Here is a 21,656-nt window from a genome sequence, read left to right on the forward strand (position 1 = left end):
TTCAAACTCTTTAGTGTATAAGACTTTCACTGGTCTGGCCCCAGTTGGCCTTTCTAATCTTATGAGTTTGCCCACCTGTATGAGACCGACCAACATTCCTAAGCACTCTGTTCCGTTTCATAGCTTTGTTCTACTATCTGACACACCCTTCCCCCTAGACAGATTATGTCATCCTTCTAGACCTAACTCAAATGTCACTTTTTGTGAAAATCCTCCCTTCCAGTGTAGGAAATGTAAGAAAATAATCCTTCCTCCTTCACCTATCCACTGTCCCACTTACCCAGGTCTGTTGTTCTTTCTAACACTTTCTGTTCCCATATATAATCTATTTATTTGCCCATCTGTCTCTCTTACTAAAATACAACCTGTATGAATGAGAAGCATTTAATTCTGCTATATCACTTTCTCCCCAGTGCCTGGAACAGTACCTGGCATACAGTAGGCACATAGTAAATATTTATTGAAAGACCGAATAAGGAAGTGAATTTGTGAATACTTGTGTTGCCACTCCCACAGCATATTGCCCAGCATATCCTGTTTATTGGTGTTAGAAAAGTAATAGCTACCCTCTACCGTATTGACTATATACCAAGCAATACAGCCCACCCCTTTTCTTGGTCTGCTTTTGTACAGCACTGCCTCATCATTTTTTCATAGCAATCTGTTAGCTTCATACTATGACTCCCTTCAAAAAAAGAAACATAAGATATAAGAATTATAAGAATAAATATTATAAGAGAGTATAAGCATCTTTGTGTCCCTGGCCTCAGCAGATACCTGGCATGAAATAGGTGGACACATCTGAGTAAATAGTTGTCAGGTTCCATGTTGCTTTTACTTGTGTGAGGTCAGAATCCAGCTGCATTTTGAATAAACCAGTGTCCCACTGACCAGGCTTCCAGAATGCACAGGAAACATCTGTTAATTTTGGAAAGCAATTACACCAACTTGGAGAATTACTGCTATTTGTTAAAACAGAGCTCCCTTAGAGAAGAGAAATTGAGCTAAAAGACCTCACATGAGTATCTTTATTAGATAGTGAGCATCCCTCCATGGTATAGAATTGTTAAGCAAGAAACATTCCATTCCACTCTTTCCATTGGTCATCTTAGCAAAACTGCAGAAAGAGCCATGGGTCTAAATTCCCATGCCAATCAAAAACCGTTTTTGACAGTTTCTCAAAGATGTACAGATCTTAAGGTACCTATCTTGATGTACTATTCAGAAAATGCGGACAATTACTAAAAAAAAAAAAATAAAAATTTTTATGAAACTTTTCTTAAGTGAAGGACCTGTCTTTTATGCCTGACGTGTAGTGAGAAAACTGAAAGGCTAAAAAAAAAAAAAAAAAAAAAAAATCCTAGCAGTTTGTAGGTACCCTTGGAGTTAGCCAAAATTTACTAAGATGCCCCAAAGTCCTAGTAAAGGCCTTGTGCAATTTTTATTTATATGGGGAAACAATCAGAATGATACAGCTACAGAAAATGTGCTTTCTCTTATGGGGTGAATTATTATTTTAGACTCTTTGTTGTTTGCAAATAAAGCGTATTATGAACACCAGCCTGGAGTAGTTGGATATCCAGATGGGAAAAATATAAGAGTCTTACCTAAAAAAGTTATAAAATCATCTAGAAAAATGTTAACAAGGGGCACCTGGGTGGCTCAGTGGGTTAAAGGCTCTGCCTTCGGCTCGGTTCATGGTCCCAGGGTCCTGGGATCAAGCCCCTCATCGGGGCTCAGCGGGGAGCCTGCTTCCTCCTCTCTCTCTGCCTGCTTCTCTGCCTACTTGTGATCTCTGTCTGTCAAATAAATAAATAAATAAACAAATAAATAAATAAAATCTTAAAAAAAAAATGAAAAAGAAAAATGTTAACTTAAGAAAACTTCTTACCCTTGTCTTTTAGTTTTCTCACTATATAACAGATAAAATCCCATGTTCTAGCTGTTAAGAAGACAAGTAAAATATAGAATATGCTTGTGCATTTGCACCGATAACCTGTGAAAGCTGCTTAATAGATTACATATTTTCACTTAGCGTATCAAATACTATTTCTAGGTAACAGGTTCTTACGGCATATCAAGTGTATGCTGAGTACCACATGTGGGGAAGGATAAAAGGAACTTTTTTTTTTAAGATTTTATTTATTTATTTGACAAAGAGAGACAGCAAGAGAGAGAGAACACAAGCTGGGGGAGTGAGAGAGGGAGCAGGCTTCCCTCTGTGCAAGGAGCCCAACATGGGGCTTGACCCCAGGACCCTGGGATCATGACCTAAGCTCAAGGCAGCCACTTAACGACTCAGCCACCCAGGCACCCCTAAAAGGAACTTTTAAAATGAGAATTGGTACTAAGGCTTTAGCGAAGAATATAAAATAAAGATCTGAAAGGTAAAAGTTTTCTTGACTATTAAAGAAATGGGTTTTGGTCTCATCAAACTATATGAACTCTTTGTAGAGCAAAATTTAAACACTGTGAAAATAAGCAAATACATTAGCTCTAATAGGTTCAGGAGCTTTTTTGATAGTAAAATTAGTTTAGGTACATATTTATGTTTTTTTAATTCTTTTTTAGAATTTTGTATTTAAATTCAGTTAGCCAACCTATAGTTTTAGATGTGTGTTCAATAATCTATCAGTTGTGTATAACACCCAGTGCTCATGACATCATGTGCCCTACTTAATTGGATGATGGGCATTAAGTAGTTTAGATATATTTTTATATCCAGTGGTTACTTGATTACCTGTTGATTGTTGACGCTTTTGTATAGTGGGCTAAAATGAGATCTTAGCCATTTCATTGAATGTAGCCTTATTAGATTGATTCTCCATAGTAGTAATTCTAAGCATCTTTAATTTTTATTGAGCCCTTCCCACTGTTAGGGAGCAACGTATTTTCAAATGCTCTTCTGCACTGTACAGATTAGTGTCTTTTCAGCCTGCTCATTGAAATCTTGGCCTCAGTAAATACTTCTTCTGGCCTTTCTGCTAATGCCCTGGGGGTCGGTGGATTCCATAAGTTAAAATCGGTGACTGTGAGTAGAGGTGTTGAAGTTTACAGTAGCTTCTACAGGAAGTATACTGAAAATTATTGCCATAATCCACATTTCAACATGATCTGTTTTTTTGCATTTTATGGGAGGCTTAGACAGGGATGGTGGCTGTCTCCAGTCCCTCCTCCCCCTTTCCCCTTTACCTTTGATCTTTTCCTCCTCTTCTCTTTCTTCCTCCCCCTCCTCCTCCTTCTCCTCTTCTTCTTCTTCTTCTATTAAGATTTTATTTATTTATTTGACTGAGAGAGAGAGAGAGAGCGCGCGAGCAGAGAGATGGAACACAGCAGGGGGAGTGGGTGAGGGAGAAGCAGTCTTCCTGCTGAGCTGCTGAGCAGGGAGCCCAATGCGGGGCTCGATCCCAGGATCCTGAGGTCATGACTTGAGCTGAAGGCAACCACTTAACAACTGAGCCATCCAGGTGCCCCTGCTCTTTTCTTCTTAAGTATTTAAAAAAAAAAAAAAAAAATATATATATATATATATACAAACACATACACACACTGTTTATGAGGGATGCTTGGAATAACTGAGATTACTAAACTTAGGGGGAGGGAGAATGGGGATTTTCAATTCTTTGTGTTTTAATTTTTTAATAAAAGTTATATAGAATCCTTTTTTTTTTCTTTTGAAGTTAAATGTGCAAACAGTGAAAAATAAAATGCTCCTTCCTTTCCCTGTCATTATCCCCCCTCCATTCCAGTTTTGAGAAAAGGTTTTCTGGGGGTTTTGTTTGTTTGCTTGCTTTTTTAATATGGAAAGTTTTAGAATAAGTGGAAAGTTTAGGGGTAGTTAATCTGTGTTCACAGGAGGCCTTTCTTATCTTGGAGGTACTTGAGAAAGGCAGAGGCTGTCAGCACTGTTTCCTTTGAGGCAGGAAGTCTTCCCTGTGTCACCTCAGTGCCTAACACAGAACCTAACTCAGCAGAAGCTCATGAAGGGCTAGGGTACTGTGGACACACGTCACAGACGGAGGAGTGCAGCACACTTTGTCTTTCTACCTGCTCCTTATCTCTTTCCTCTTTCCCTCTTTTCTTACTGTTTTCTAGTATCTTAACTTCTCCTTACTTACTTCCGCTCCTTTTCTGGTGCCTTTAGCTAGTGGCTCAAAGTAGGGGACCAGGGTTTTGAAGTACTGTCTACTAGACTCTCTACTTTAGGATGAAAATCTGAAATTAGAAGAGAAATACAAGTGGGGTGCCTGGGTGGCTCTCAGTTAAGGGTCTGCCTTCAGCTCAGGTCGTGATCTCAGAGTCCTGGTTTTGGGCCCCTGCTGGGCTCCCTGCTGAGTGGGGTGTCAGTTTCTCCATCTCCCTCCCTCTGCTCTTCCCCCAGCTCATGCTCTCTCTCTTTCTCTCAAATAAATAAAATCTTTTTTTTTTTTTTTTTTTTTAAGATTTTATTTACTTGACAGAGATCACAAGTAGGCAGAGAGGCAGGCGGGGTCAGGGAGAGCGGGGAAGCAGGCTCTCCGCTGAGCCAGAGCCTGATGCGGGGCTCAATCCCAGGACCCTGAGACCATGACCAGAGCCAAAGGCAGAGGCTTAACCCACTGAGCCACCCAGGCGCCCCTAAATAAAATCTTTTTTAAAAAAATAGAAAGAAATACTTTGCTTTACATTGCAAAGTTTCTATTACCAAAAGAATTAGCAACTTCATTGCATGACTCATGCTTTTTATATCTTTCAGAGATCTTTTCGGTCTTTGTTGTTCTTTATTTACCAAAGAGGGATAAAGCTAGTGTTTAGAAAGGTGCTTTTAAAAGTATCTGGAAGGGTGCCTGGGTGGCTCAGTGGATTAAGCCTCTGCCTTCGGCTCCTGTCATGGTCTCAAGGTCCTGGGATTGAGCCCTACATCAGGCTCTCTGCTCAGCAGGGAGCCTGTTTCCTCCTCTCTCTCTCTGCCTGCCTCTCTGCCTATTTGTGATCTCTGTCTGTCAAATAAATAAGTAAAATCTTCTTTTTCTTTTTTTTTTTTAAATATTTAATTTATTTATTTGACAGAGAGAGAAGCAGAGATCACAAGTAGGGAGAGAGGCAGGCAGAGAGAGGGGGGAAGCAGAATGCCTGCCGAGCAGAGAGCCCGATGCAGGGCTCGATCCCAGGACCCTGAGATCATGACCTGAGCCAAAGGCAGAGGCTCAACCCACTGAGTCACCCAGGTGCCCCAATAAATAAAATCTTCTAAAAAAAAAAAAAAAGTATCTTGAGATCTAATGGGACACCTCTAAATTAGGTGGTAACTGAAATTGTTTTAGAAATAGGAGACAGTATTGTGATGTAGGTAAAATTGTGGTTATTCTGAGCTTCAGGATAGTACTGTGCAAGTACAAGCTCCCAGAAAGCAGCACTGAAAGACCTGCTGTGAAAGCATGGCTCAGATGATCTCATCGCAGGAGTGCGTTACTCAGCCGCATACACTGACGATGAGCTGTTTCACATGACTGATAATGCAGAAGCTTCTCTCTGAAGTCAGTTTTTATACAAGTCTAGACTTTTAAGTGTCTAGAATGATAATTTATTTTTTTTAATATTACGGGTGACACTCTAAATGTGTGAGGAGGGAGAGCATGCATACAAGCAAATGAGCTTCCTATGTATGAGGCATTGTTGTTAGTACATTATTCACATAAATTCATTGAATCCTCATAAAGTCCTTTCAGATAGGCACTATTATTATCCCTATTTTATGGATGAGGAAACTGAGGCAAATTCAGTTTAAGAGCTTATTACCCAGTTTTGCTTAGATAGTAAGTGACAAAGCAAAGTGAAAACAGGCAGCTTTTTGCTCCAAAGCAGATATACTGCTTTTTCCGGGTAAGCTACTAAAGCAAGGGTCAGTAAACTTTTTCGCTGAAGGGTCAGATGGTAAATATTTTAGACTTTACAGGCCATGTGATCTCTGTTGCAGCTCTTCAATTCTGTGGATATAGCATGAAAGCAGCCATAGTAAGTCCAAAAACAAATGTGTTTGGCTATGTTCTAATAAAACTTTATTTGTAGATACTTAAATTTGAGTTTTATGTAATTTCCACACATCACAAAATATTTCTCTTGATTTTTTCCTACTATTCTTGGCTTATGAGCCTTACAAAAAGAAGCAGCAGTTTGGACTTGTCTACTCATTCTGTACTGTTTTTGTGTGAGATATAAAGATAAAGGTCACTAATTTCTTTCTTTCTTTCTTTCTTGTTTTTTTTTTTTTAAAGATCTTATTTATTTATTTCACACAGAGAGAGAGATCACAAGTAGGCAGGCAGAGAGAGGCGGGGGGGTGGGGGGCAGGAAGCCGACTCCCTGCTGAGCCTGATGCAGAGCTCCATCCTAGGACCCTGAGATCATGACCTGAGCCGAAAGCAGAGGCTTAATCCACTGAGCCACCCATGCACCCCAAGGTCACTAATTTATCAATTCATTCATGTAGGAAATAGATCAGGTATTGTACTAAATACTGTGGTAACCAGGGGTGAACAAGAACAAAACCTTCCAGTTCCTCTTACCATTAATTCCACTTACGTAATGGACCAGTTTGTTCTCCTCCTTCTCATGTCTGCTTTTAAAAATTTGTCTTTGTTTCCTGTCCATTACATGTACTAGGCATGTGCACATTATGTCATTTAATCTTCATAGCCAGTGGCATTATCTCAATTTTATAGTTTGGGAAGAGGCTAAAGAGCCAGCCACTTGCACACAGCAGGTGAGCAGTAGAGCCTAGATTCTCTTCTCTTTGCTAGTGCTTTCTCTCTGCTCCTAGAAATGTATGAAACTGTAATGAAATGCTTCTGACCCTTTCTAAAGTGAATCTCTGTGTCTCACTTCTTAAACACATTTGTTTTTACTTCCCTTCCATTTGTTCTGGCTCTAGCTTTCGAAGATACTGTGCAGGTTTGTTAGAAATGTTAAGGTGTTTCCCAGGTTTCCCAGTCAAGAAAGCTAAAATTAAACAGGGAGCTAGTTAATCATGTAACTAGTGAAAAGATACAGTGATGCATGGGAATAAGAGTGGAGGAAGAAAGCCCATGTCCTTCCTGATGCCCTCGCCAGTCTCTCAGTCTTGAAAAAAGAGACCTGTGTCTCCAATGTGCTCTGAGAAAGAAATGGGTTCTTCATGGCTCTCTGGGATTATTGATGATTCATAGGTGTGGCCTGGAGTAGACTTTTAGGACAGTTCTTTTGTGGATAGTACCTGAGGAAGACAAATGATAAGTAGAATTGTTCATGTATAGTTTTAAATAATGAAGTGAATTGACGTATATGAGTGACAATCTAACCTCCCCATCTTGGCTGCTTGTGGGCTCCTATCCTTCTCCTCATTGCAGTGGGAAATCCCAATTACAGGTTGTAGTTCCTGTTAGAAAATGGGAACACTCAAATAGGCTTGGCTAAAATAAGATCTTAGATGGAAAGCAGATGTCTTTTGTGTTTAATTACTGGTTTCCTTGTGATTCCCTACTACTTTATTATAGTGGGGTATATATTTAAGATAATATTGAATATTCTGTAACATGTAATATGTTGTATTTCTGTAACACATAACATTAATACCTTTAACTTGAAAATTGCTTAAGTTTATCATGGCAAACTTTGGAAGTATATGCAAAATATAATAGGTATACAGGAAGCTAACTTGATATCCCTTCAAGGGGATTTATCAGAATAATTCTATTAGAAACTGTCAGTACACCTGCTTTGTACTTAAAGATCCCTGAAAACAGCACCCTCTTTTGTGGTTTTAAGTATTTTAAATTAGCAATTAATTAAATTAATAATTAACTTATAGTTTGTGTATGATTTTAAAATAAATATATAACTTAATATTTTATTAATTTATAATATGATTTAATTAATGATGTTTTGATTATTTCCTATCCACCCTGTCGGTGAGGAAGGGATTCCTGACCATGGGTTATGAGGATTGCCAGACGCATGACATCAGACAGATGAGATTTATGGCAGTTTGTTGGTCACATATACAGCCTAGAGGAGGAGGACACATAGCATGCCACACAGGGCCACACTGAGAATGCACTTGGGAACAAAGTGAGTCACCAGGGGCTGTGCTGTGGAAGGCAGACCCTGCAGTAACAAGGGAGTGGGATGACCTTTGATTCCCATGGGACAATGTGATTGGCTGGTTTGAATAACTGCACGTGTCATGGGGCTAAAGTCCTCTACTCAGGTGTAGCCGAAACTGTCCCTGTGATAGACAAGATCGTTTGGCTAGGGTGCCCTGTCTGTGGGAATAACAGAGTAGGAAGGGTAACTTGTAGTTAGGCCATTTAATGTCCTCTTGGTTTTCCATCGATGTTAAGGCAGAACACAATAGGTATCATACCATAGTAGTTTTATCATACCAAAGTCAGTTTTACCGACTGAGCTAATTCATAATCAAGAGCATAGCATGGGCAGAGGGAATGATCACATTTTCCAAAGGTCTCTCCACCTTGTCAGTGGCTGCTCGGGTTATGATGAAATTAGTGGAAGCAACGTGGCATGTATAATTGACACAAAAATACACGGTCACCCTGTTTAAGAAGAGAGTCATAGGATGAGGTGTTTATGTCCTCATCAATCAGCCTTACTCCCCTGGCGCAGCTTGCAACTAGGTTCCCTACTATAGTGTTAGAACCAGGCAAGGCCAAGGAGAGGGCTTGGGTTTGGATCCCCAGTTCCCACTGTGGATGGATGCTTGCCTTTTCTGCCATGGCTGCCTGCCAAGAGAGAGATTTCTCTCTAACTTGATAAACACCCTAACTTTTGGGGTGCCTGGGAGGGTCAGTGGATTAAGCCTCTGCTGTTGGCTCAGGTCGTGGTCTCAGGGTCCTGGGATTGAGCTCTGCATTGGGCTCTCTCAGCAGGGAGCCTGCTTCCCCTTCTCCCTCTGCGTGCCTCTCTGCCTACTTGTGATCTTTCTCTGTGTCAAATAAATAAATAAAATCTTTTTGAAAAAACAAACATGCTAACTTTTCATCACACAGAAACCTTGCCACCACCTTGCCCGCCAAGTACACATCCCTCAAACCTCTGACTGCCCCACCGTGCACAGGGTGTCTCTTCCTCTGGTTCTTTAGCCCTTAGTGTCTGTGTACTGCCTTTAACGTTTAGCATGCACTAGCTTTTAGTCGTACTCTCTTTAGGACATAGTCCCTGCCTATATGCTAATTATGGTGGTTATCCCAATTCCCCCTGCCTTTATCTGTTTAGGAAAGCTTCACTCAGCAAGTAAAAAGAAAAGCAACCAACAGAATTTACAGTTTGAACATTAAATAATTCTATAGATTATCTTCATCCAGCCCCTAAAATATATATGATAAGCCCTCGATATTTATTGAAATAATGGCATAGCAGTTTTATGTATTTTAAATATTATAGAGTATATATATGACAATATATGTATAAATGTATTTGTAAATATGCAGCATTTGTGCGTGTGTGTGTTTGTGTGTGTGCACATGTGCGTATGTGGGTCTAAACGTGAAGCACTCTCATGTAGCCATCCCATCCTCATTATCTCTAGTGTCCTTTACTCAAGAGTTATATGTTATACAATGAGGAGGTGAAGGGAAGAAAGGATGTTGGGTCAACTCTAACTTAAAAATTTTTCATTTTTCCACAAATAAACATCATCTTTGCTACAGTGACAAAACTGGATTGGAAATGTGCTGTATTTTATTTGGAGGCAGTTCTAAGCTCAAGAGAATGCTTTTCTGTTTGTATTAAGAAAACGATTTCAGTGCACATTTCTTTTTTTTTTTTTTAAAGATTTTATTTATTTATTTGACAGAGAGAGATCACAAGTAGGCAGAGAGGCAGGCAGAGAGAGAGGGGCAAGCAGGCTCCCCGCTGAGCAGAGAGCCCGATGTGGGGTTCGATCCCAGGACCCTGAGATCATGACTTGAGCTGAAAGGCAGAGGCTTAACCCACTGAGCCACCCAGGTGCCCCTCAGTGCACATTTCTTGAAGAATATTTTAAGGAATCATTCTCAAACCCCTCCAAATTTTAAGAAAACAAAATTGCTGGTAATTAAATGTTTGGTATTTATTTTAGCTAGTGCTTGTTTCAGGAGGCATCTTTTTATAATAATCTATTCCTCTTAGCTAGGAGCAGCTCATGCCTGAATCAGATGCCTTCCAGCTAAGCTGGAGAGACAAGAGTGCCTACTGGATTGTGATCAGACTTAGGCTCCTCTTGTGTCACTGGGATTGCACCAGGAACCCTGGAGGCCTATTTAGAGGCCAGAAGTTTTCCCACAACTCAAAATGCTGTGGGAGATGTCTGATAGTATGGTACTGTTCACTGTGGCATAGGCAATAAGTTGTGTGTTTATTACTCTGTGGCCCCTGCAAAATGTTGAGCAATCCCTTTACAGACTCTTTTTCTCTTTTTATTTTTGTTTTTTAAAAGATTTATTTATTTAGTTGAGAAAGAGAGACAGAAAGAGCAGGAGGAGCATAGGGAGAGGGAGAGAGAACCCCAAGCAGACTTTCTGCTGAGCACAGAGCCCTGCGTGGGGCTCTTTCCCAGGACCCTGAAATCAAGAGTCCAATGCCCAACCGACTGAGCCACCCAAGCGCCCCTCTTTTTCCTTTTTTAAAGTCATCAGCTGGGTGGCCAGGTCATTCCTCCCTATCTGTTCTCTAGAGGCATACTGATGATTTTCCTGAACAATCCCCGAGGGGCCTTAAGGAAAAGGCATAGTCTGTATACCTTTCCCACCTAAAAAGTAGTTCAAGGAGTCAAATAAAGGCAATCTTGAAAACCAGCAGGAGTTTGCTACCACAGAAAGGAGAGGCTTCAGAAAAAGGAACCACAGAAAATACCCAGCTTCCCTGTAATATAAACTGGAGGATGAATAAAAGCGTTCTGGGGGACACTGTCAGGAGGGAATACTAGGCTTCAGTGATGGACTAGAAAAACACACCCACTTTGTTTTCTAGCTGTAGAACCCCAGCTTGCTAGTTTTAAAAGACTTGGTTGTTAACACCTCTAAAATCCATGAACCAAAGAGTAAAATGCTAATTGTGTGCATTTTATGCTGCAAGTTTCTTTTCACTTCCTTTCCTTTTTGTGGTAACAAACTCCTGCTGTGCTATCCCTCATTGTAGTTATTTTGTTTATTCCTATTCTATGTGTTATTAATCAAAATGTTTAACTGAAAGAAGTGAATATGTTATATACATATGTGAAATTATTCTCTTTTTACTAAAGCCCAGATAATAAAATTGTTAATTTTTAAAATTAAAATAAAGTTTGTCTTAATGGTTTCTCAGAAGATTAAAAACTACTGTATATTTAAAAAACTAATGTATATACCTTCCTTTAAGGGGAAGGATTTCCGCTATTATAGTGTAATATGAACATTTTCCGTCCACAGCTTTACAGCTTATTAAAGCAGTCAGTAATAGAGAAGACCTATCAGATCAGGTAGTTTGCCTCTTAGCACAGAGGGGTCACACTTGAAGAACCTGATTTTTGTTCAGGTCAGATAAGTTTGCTTCACACTCTTTTGGCTTTAATGTTCTGTCACCCTGACCCTCTGGCTCTGCAGGTACTTAAAATAATTGCTCAAGACCCCATGTTTGGAAAACCTAAAAACATGCCACGAGTACATGACTTGCTTTATTTGAGGATGAAAATGGCCGCATATACTTATTTCACAGTTGTGCTGGGTTTCCTAAAAGTAGTAGAGAAATAACGTACTCATTTTAGGGGTAGTTCCCATGTAAGTCATCTGAGTGGAAAATGGAGAAAATTCTGTAAGCACCGTATAATTGAAAAGAGGGCCTGAAAACAAGAATAAAAGTGGTTTTCTTTTTTTTTTTTTTAAAGATTTTATTTATTTATTTGACAGACAGAGATCACAAGTAGGCAGAGAGGCAGGCAGAGAGAGAGGAAGGCAAGCAGGCTCCCTGCTGAGCAGAGAGCCCGACGTGGGGCTCGATCCCAGGACCCTGGGATCATGACCTGAGCCGAAGGCAGAGGCTTCAACCCACTGAGCCACCCAGGCGCCCCTAAAAGTGGTTTTCAAATCATTTTTTTGGATTTGATTCATGGTTTTCAACCTGACACTGGAATCTAAAATTCAGTAAAGGAGCTGACGTACCTGAGTAAAACATACTCTGGTGAAACTAAATAGAAACACTTTTTTGATGAAAATTGTGAACCAATAGCCTGTAGTTGGCATATAATAATATCTAACTTATGAAAGCTTATTTTTTCTTATTTTTCTATGTAATATTCATCCTTAAGTGCTTACCAGTAGTTTTCCCCCATTCATTCTGCAATAAATATGAAAGCAGCCAAAGGAAACGCATAATCACCAAGTCATAATGAGACACCATTTGTAAAAGAATTATAACAACATCCTGTGGACTAGCAGGTTCTGTTCAGTTTGGTCCAGGAGCAAAAGGAAGAGGAAGAGAAAAGATCACAGAAGTGTTCACATTTACATGTTGTGACTTGAAAAGGAGAAAGAAACTTTTGAAGCTGAGGATATTGGAATAAACTTTTTTCTTCCAAGTTTGGAAGGAATTACGTGGAACATTCATTGTTTAAGGGGCTCAGAATAAAATGGCAGATGAGAGAGGAAAAAGGTAACTGGATTCATCAACAACAGGGGACAGGATTCAGTACTTTCAAAGTGTTTTTCAGTTAACTTTACTTCTCCTTTTCCTTTCTCTGCTATCCTTGTCCTCCTTCCCCTCCCTTTGCTGGAATTTTCAGTTTAGTGGAGGCTCACAAGAATGTTTTGGTGGTGATGTCTGGCTCAGTGCTGTACAGGTTTCACTTTCCTGAAGACTCTTAGGGGAGATGGATTAAATAAATATTTTGAAATACTAATTTAAATTTCTTCTTAGATTTCTTCTAAAAAAGAAATCTTCCTTCATGTGACATCTTAACCTGAAAGAGAAATTTGATGTACTTCCAGTGGAGGGAATACTGTCCTTATCGCAAAAACATAAACAAAAAATAATTGATTTTTTAAAAAGTGATGGCATTAAATAATCAGTCTAAATGTGTCGATGCTTGACTGTGGAACTGAAGAACTGTTGCCTAATCAGTGGGAATTTACTTCTGGCATTATTTTCTCTGTCCTTACTCCATCCAGAAACAAATCATCCTTGGAAAGGATGGCCTGGGGAGGTAGAGCCCAGTCCTGACTGTCCTGGTTGTGGTTGCAGCTTACTTTCCTTTTACTTTGATTATCAAATTATGAAATAACCAGGCAGGAAAGTATAGAGGAAACACTATGTCCTGTTCCCTTAACCCAGAAAGCCGACAGTGCTAGGACATTATCTTCCAGACAGGGGGAAGGAAATGTAAAGAATACAGGAGCCCCCAACATAATGACTAGCATCAGTAAGGAATCCATATTTCATTATCAGAGATCTATAGATTTGAAAGCTGTTAAGGATTACATGAGAAAAGAGATTAATAATTTTTCTCTGTTGGATCATGTAGAGCTGAACATATAAATGTGGATACTAAATGCCATCTTTCCTGATTTTGCTGCTGAACCCATTATCTTTCCTTAAAATCATATCCCTTGTTAAGGTATTTCTATTTCAATTAATATTCCCCTTATTGTGCTGGTGACTGTTCATGAAATCTTGAAGGAAGACAGGTTTTTCCCCACCTCTTTACCCTGATGATTTTTTTTAAACCTCTTGTATCCAACCCTTCCTCTTAATTCCTCATGTAGCCAACCTCATTTCTGCACTGTTGAAATTACTTCTTAGATCCCCATCCACTTCTGTCACTGTGCCTGCCTCCATTCAGCCCCCAGTTAGTTCACTAGCATTGGGTTACAAGATTAGTCTTCCTAAAACCTTACTTTGCTCACTTTCCTCCCTTCTAAGCTTCAAAAATCATAAATGGTCTCTCCTGTTTACCATCCAGATGTATGGGGAGCACCTTTCACTTCAGTTGAATCTTTTGAGATCAAGAGGCTCTCACTGATGCTAATTAGCAGGGCTGTCCTTTTCCCTTGTTGGGTCAGGGGAGTGGGGCAGAGGCTGTGCCTACAAGGCTGGATTGATGGAAGAGGTGTTATTCTCTGCCTCATTGGCACTAACAAGAGAGAAGTATGGTAATGACATTCGACTTGGAGTTCTGTTAAGGGGATCTTTGAGGTCTACTGGAAGATTTGAATCTTCTTGTTAAAGGCCTGCAAGATGAGTATGGACTCATCTATTGTTTATGATCTTTGGCAGGTTGGCACCTGTCATCCTTTCCAAGCTTTTTTCCCCCATTAATTATGTATAGGAGACCTCTGCTACAGCCAAAATGTTTTTTGTTTTCTGAATACAGATATCCACTTCCACACCACTGATAATAATGCCTAGGTTGGCCTTTCTTTAAACCACACACTATCCCAGTGTTACCCCCTCCAAACCTTTCTTTGTGATCTCCACTGCCATAAATACCATCTGAACTTCTGAAATTTAACACCTTTTGCTTTCCAATATAAATTTTGTTTGTTCAGTAAAAATTTACTGAGGGCCTGTTAAGTATCAACTTACAGGGTATTCAACTGAAAAAGACCCTTTACTTGTTCTTAGTTTATGTTTTAGCTAGGGAAACAAATTCATCAACATGTACATTGAAGGAGATGGTGTGGGATTCAGAAGAGACAAGTAAGCTAATGTGAGAGAGGGAGAAGATAAGCAGGGAAGGTTTTCTGTAGGAAAGCAATTTTCAGAACTAAACTCACCCAACATGGGACACCTAGGTGACTCAGTCTGTTAAGCGTCTGCCTTCTGCTCAAGTCATTATCCCAGAGTCCTGGGATTGAGTGTCTCATCAGGCTCCTGGCTCAGTGGGGAGCCTGCTTCTCCCTCTGCCTTCCACGCTCCCTGCTTGTGCTCTCTCTTTCTCTCTGACAAATAAATAAATAAAATCTTTAAAAAAAATAATAAAATCCCCCAATATTTTGTGGCGGTTATGTTTTGATCCATATCCTTTTAATAGTTAAAGCTTTTTTTTTCTTGTTCTGAAATGTTAACTTTTGTAAGTATTTATATACCTAATGGTTGTGGCAACTAGCTACTTATTATCTCATCAATAATGGTTTTCCAGATGTTGAACCAAGAAACACCTCTCAGCTCTCTCTTCAGACAGAATAAACCTAATTTCCTCACAGGTGCTACAAGCTGTTACTGATTATCCAAAAATTTTTATACTATTGAGTCTAAAAGAGTGCGTGCACTGATTTGAAAAAACCAGATTACTGGGCTTTTGTTACAACCAGATTGTGATTCAGTGCAGCAGGGTGAGGCCTAAAGTTCTGTATTTCTAAAAAGCTTCCGGTGATGCTGAAGCTGCTCGTAGATTGAACATGTTTTGAGTAACAGGGTTTTTTTTTTGTTTTTTTTTTTTTAAGATTTTATTTATTTGCCAGAGAGAGAGAGAGAGAGTACACACAAGCAGGCAGAGAGGCAGGCAGAGGCAGCAAGAGAAGCAGGCTCCCTGCCGAGCAAGGAACCCGATGCGGGACTCGATCCGAGGACCCTGGGATCATGACCTGAGCCGAAGGCAGTGGCTTAACCAACTGAGCCACCCAGGCATCCCAAGTAACAGGGTTTTAGAGGATGTAAAGAGTTAAAGAATTAATGATAAAAACAAGTTAAGGTAGGTTTTCCTTTACTCATATGGATGTATCCTGCAGTCTCTCTATCCTGTTAACTTTATTTACTCCAGCTAATTTAAATCAACTAATTACCCAGCTGGGTTGGGCTCCTGTCCCTGCACCCAGAGGCAGTGAGTTTTGCCCATGATCTGACTGGGAAGCTTCCGCTCTCCACCCCCAACTCCACCCTAGGGTGTGAGTCTCCACCGTGTCATGGAGCTATGATCGGGTGCACACCCACCTACTTGAGGCTGTGATATGATTCCCTGAGGCCCTCCAGCTCCTGAATAGTAAGGAACCCCTGTCTTTGGCAGAGGAAGGTGTTCCTTTTGGCATTCTGCCTTCATCCAACTGGTTTGTCTAACAGTTGAGTTCCAGGAATGGCATTTGAGGCTGTCTGTATCCTACAATGTGTAATCAGGAACTGGCAGAGAATTCATCTTTAGCTTTTAAGATTCCTGTTAGAAATTTTCATAACATGGAGGAGCCTTGGCAGTTGAGTGACCTGGCCCTGACCCATAAAGGGACCTGCCAGGGTGAAATGCAACTGTCTCTTTATTCTGAGTGTTTCCCCCTGACAATTTTCTCTGATTCTTTTACTAACTCTTCTGTTCTGCATGTATTCTTGTAAACTGCAGACAGGAAAACAGTTGCTACAGATAATTCGTTCCTGAGTCTTTACAACCAAAGTTAAAATTATTTCTGTCGTCTTCCTGGGGAACTCTGCTATGGAATTCCCCCTCCCCCCAATGACTGGATTGCAACAATGGCTCTTAGATTGAAGAGATCTGTCTCAGTACAAAGTGGAAAATGTTGATGACGTCAGGCTGGAGAGGTGGAGGTGGTAAATGGCCTGGTTTTTCAGACTTCCAACATGTATCCCCTAGGGGCCCTGCACCCCTAGAGTTTCTGATTCAGCAGGTCTGGATCAGAGCCCAAGAATTTTTAACATCCTCGTCCCTTCCCATGTCTTATGATGTGGTTACATAAAAGGAACTGGGGATAATCAAGGAGGCTGGGCACATGTTCACAGTAGCACATGCATCGTTCATTACCTCCCAATTCTGGTAGATTTGTTAGTTGCTTTAAAAAAAAAGAAAAATAGGGGTGCCTGGGTGGCTCAGTGGGTTAAAGCCTCTGCCTTCGGCTCAGATCATGATCCCAGGGTCCTGGGATCGAGCCCCATATCGGGCTTTCTGCTCAGTGGGGAGCCTGCTTCCTCCTCTCTCTCTGCCTGCTTCTCTGCCTACTTGTGATCCTGTCTGTCAGAGAAAAAAAGAAAAAAGAAAAAAAAAGAAAAGCAGACCCAGGGAAACACCACCTCTTCGAATGTTCCCGTGTAGGTAGTGAGTGCCTGTTTGGGGTAACCTAGGCTACATCCTTCCGAGGCTTCTTGGTTCATAGGAGTAGAGACCTGATCTTTTCAAGGAAGAAGATAGAGAAGCATAGGATTAGGGCAGCTGCGAAAATGAACTTGGGTTTTTGATAGCTGAGATAGCAAAAGAGAAGGGGAAGTTTGGTTGGTCTGGCTATTTCCATCCTGGTGTTCACATCCCTTAGGTATACCTAGCTTACATCATAGGAATAAGATGGTTGATCCTATGTGAGTTTTGGAGAGTATTCCTTGTTATTAAAGGTGACTAAGGCGATATTCTCTACTGAAGCAGTTCTGGAGCATCCCAGGAGGGACACAACGATCTTGATCTTGGTCTTGGTGAACTTCCTTCGGATGAGGAAGAAGACATCAACAGTTCTGACGAAGACGATGCCAGCTCTGACTCTAGTAAAGGGGACCCTGACCTGGGAGACAAACAGGTATATGTTACTATTTAATTGTTTCTACTTCTGTGTTTGTTGGTCTCATAATATTTGGAAATAATATTTATCAGCATGACAGGCACAAAATCCCTAGTTATTTTTCTCTTAGAACTTATAAAATATTATCTAATTTAAAATTAGTTTCTGCTATAATGTAGTACCTAAGATGTTATCACATTTCTAAATGCACATCACTTAGAGTTTAGTAATTTTTTTGAGAAATTTATTTTTGGCACTGTCCTTTGGTTTTCCTTTTGATAACAGAAATCCCCTCTCAGGATTGTTCCTTCTATTGCTAGTAATTCTACTTGAAAGAAGGGAATTAGATGCATTTCAGACTTAATGAAATCTTTTTAGAGATAGAAAAGGGCTGCAGTTAATAACATATCGGGATTTCCTTTGAAGTAATTTGGTACTTGTATTTTCAGTATGCATGAAACAAGATTGGCCACATGTTGATAATTATTTAAGATATGTCAGGACATGGAGGTTCATTATATTGTTTCTTTAGTTTGACAGGAATGGTTCACTATGAATATAGATTTTTTGAATAAAGGCATCATTATCATAAAGGCATAAAGGAAAAATAGTATATTAACAATAACCCCACAATGTGTTGAAACATTACAGCAAGACAGAATTTGAAAGGATCCACATAGCAAGCCTATCAAACAATAGAGGAGAAAATCCATGTCACCTAACTTCTGTGCCATACCTTACCAATCAGTTGTTTTCTGTTTAATATGTTTTAGCTTTTTAAAGTTTATTTCAACCTTAAATGAATGGCATAAGTTGTGTAATTGTCTAGTTTTAAATACCAGCTCCACCACATACAAGCTGGTTGAGTAACTATGGGCAAATGATTTAATATCTTTAAGCTAAAGAGCTCCCGTTTTATAAAGAAAAGGATTTATCTCAGAAGTATGAGGACTAAATGATTTGATTTGTGTAAAGCCTTAGAACACAGTTCAGTACATGGTAAGAACTCAGTGATTATTTGTTTATTTCTTGTAAGACTTTATGCTGTAAAGTACTGAATCACAGAGTTGGAAGTAACCACTAGAAATTATTTAGCCTTAAGGTCTCTGAGTGTGTAAGGTACCTAAGCCAGATGAGTGACTATTCTTAAAGGCCCAGCGTATACTTCAGTGTGTGGGTTTTACTTTGAACTAATTATCAAAGTAATTCATCTGGTGTTTTACTGCTATGTGCTATCTCTGATTTGAAAACTTACTTTCCTTGTCGCTGAAGATCACGTATATAGATGGTACAAGTATTTGTAAAATACTATTTACCAGATATATACCAGGCAGAAAAATTATGTACTAGATATAAAGCAGTGTTCAAGGATTTTGCTCTCTAACAGCTTACTTCCTAATGGGACAAGAGGGGCCATATATTCACTAGAATAGTGAGAACTTCAGATTATTACATGCTATGAAGGGAATAAAAAGAGCAATGTGCTAGAAACTAAGAAGTCTACTTAGTATAAAGCCTCAAAGAAAGTGATATTTGACTGAGGAATAAATGCCTAGAAAGAGCCAAAGCCTGTAGGGTTTGGGAAAGAGGCTTCCAGTGGTCTTCCTCTCCAAGGGCCATAATTAAATCAATCTTCATTGTCTTAGATAAACCGCAAGTTCTTTTTCTAACAAGTACTGCTTCCTGTTGTTTGGGTCTGTTTGTTTCTCTTGTTCAAACCCTTCCTGATTTCTCCCCTTCTTGAAGTATGGCACCAAAAGTGGTTCTACCACCGCGTTCTACTTGGAGTCTCACTGACATACCGTATAAAGGAACCATTTCTCTCTACCCTTTTGTGTTATGCATCTTCTCAACACATCCTGTCACAACACTGCCTGGTTGACTCATTCGTTTTGTGGTCATTAGAGACTTCCAGAGTTCCTTCCTCTGTATTTATACTGGCCTTTCCTTTCCCTTCTGGTTTTTATGTTATTGGTTTTTGTCTTTAGTTGTGCCACCCACTGCAGTATGTCTCTTAATATTTTTCTGTTTTTATTTTATTTTATTTTTATTTATTTGAGAAAGAGTGAGTGAGAGAGCGGACATGGGCAGGGTGGAGGAGCACAGGGAGAAGCAGACTCCCCACTGAGCAGGGAGCCTGACTGGGGCTTGATCCTGGGACTCCAGGATCATGACCTGAGCCAAAGGCAAATGCTTAATTGATAGAGCCACCCAGGTGCCTCTGTTTTTCTGTTTGTTTGTTTTGTTTTAAAGATTTTACTTACTTATTTGAGAGAGAGAGAAAGCAGGGAGTGGGACAGAGGGAGAAGGGGAAGCAGGCTCTCCACCGAGCAGGGAGACCTAGGGAGCTAGGATCATGACTTGAGCCCAAGGCAGAGGCTTAACTGACTGAGCCACCCAGACACCTCTATTTTTCTGTTTTTAAAATGAGATTATTTCTTCAGTTAACCATTGACATTTAATATTTTTATATGTGATTCTAATGTATTAATAATTTCCCTCTTTTAGAGCTGTGACCCTCCTGACAAGCTGTTCACCTGAGACAGCAGTGGCAATAATTAAAAAAGCTAACTCTCCCTTGCTAGATGATTACTGATCCATTTAAGCATAGCCTGGTGAATGCTTTTCTCCTAAGTAATTTGCTTTCAAAGTGGTTAAGAACAGAGTGGTCTTCAGGTGCCTGGGTGGTTCATCTGTCTTCAGTTCACATCAGGATTTCAGGGTCTTGGGATTGAGCCCACACTGGGTTCCCTGCTCAGTGGGGAGTCTGCCTATCCCTCTCCCTCTGCCCCTCCACCCCACTCGTGCTTGCTCACTGTTTCTCTCTCTCTTTCTCAAATAAATAAAACCTTTAAAAAAAAGAAGAAGAAGATGAACAACAACAACAACAACAACACAGTCTTTAAGGCTGGATTGCCTGGGTTCTTATCATTTATCAACTCTATGATCTTAAGCAATTTAACCTCTTTGCGCCTTAGCTTCCCCACCTGTAAAAAGACGAGGGAGTAGGGTAGACACTTGTTTTTCTTTTCCCTTTTTTTTGGACACTTGTTTTTATTTTCTAAGATTGTTGTGATGATTAAGGTTATACACTGGTTAAAACAGTTCTGACACAAATTGCTCAACAGATTTTAGCTGTTATTATTGGCATATTTTAAAAGAAGCAAGCAAAATCTTAAGTATCTCCAGTCGTTCCTTGTTTATCAAAATATAGTTTGAAGCTTACCTTTTCTTATCTTTGATGAATAAATCAGATACATGTTTACATGAAAGGTAATATTGTGTTCTCACAAAAACATGAAATTTGACATCCTCAGACCTGTGGTTCAGTCCCAGCTCTGACACTTACTAGGCATTTGACCTTGGTCAAATAATTATTTGAAGTTGATTACTTTATTTACACCAATCTCATTTCACAATAGATTGCAAGTAACAACAAAAAAATGTATATAATACAAAAAGTCAAAATATGTGGTTAAAAAAATCAAGGGGTTAATAAATTATGCTGGAGCTATTGAATATCCATGTGCCAAAGAATAAAGTAGATGTCTTCGTTTGCTCTTACGCAAAAATTAACTCAAATGGATGATAAACTTAAATGTAGGAGCTGAAACTATAAAGCCCTTAGAACAAAATAAAGGAATAACTCTTTATGACTTTGGGTAGTCAGAAGCTGCACTGATGCAATAACAAAAGTATAAGTGATGGGAGGAAAAATAGTGAAATTAGACATTATCAAAATTAAAACCTTTTGTGCTGCATATAGTACCATCAAGAAAATGAAAGGATAACACACAGAGGAGGAGAAAATATTGGCAAACATCTGTAATGAAGGACTTATATCCTGAATATATAAGGAACTCTTACAACTCAATTATAATAAAGAAATAACCCAATTTTTAAAAATGGACTAAGGGTGCTAAATGAGAAAAATATACAGCGAAGAATGCTTTATCCTAGGATGTCATTTAAAATAGGAGTGATTAAAAAGCTTCCAGGACAAACAGAAACTAAAAGACTTTGTGATAATCAAACCATCCCTACAAGAAATATTCAAAGGGGTCCTATAAGCAAAGAGAGAGCCAAAAAGTAACATAGACCATAAAGGAACAGAGACAGTATAAGTGACAGCCACTTTCGAGGCAATAGAATGATACTAAATTCATATCTTTGAATAGTTACCCT

At 39.6% G+C, this 21,656-nt stretch overlaps 1 protein-coding gene across 1 annotated transcript in view; it reads left to right on the plus strand.

The window, feature by feature from the left end:
- The window catches only part of FGD6 (FYVE, RhoGEF and PH domain containing 6), a 112,802-nt gene that overhangs the window by 18,623 nt on the left and 72,523 nt on the right, over positions 1-21,656 (plus strand). The window contains exon 3 of the mRNA XM_080811426.1: positions 17,342-17,489. Coding sequence (XP_080667552.1) covers positions 17,342-17,489 — 148 coding nt within the window. The remainder of the gene's footprint in view (positions 1-17,341; positions 17,490-21,656) is intronic.

Source organism: Martes martes (genome assembly GCF_963455335.1).
Source record: "Martes martes genome assembly, chromosome: 8".
In the NCBI taxonomy this organism is placed as follows: Eukaryota; Metazoa; Chordata; class Mammalia; order Carnivora; family Mustelidae; genus Martes; species Martes martes.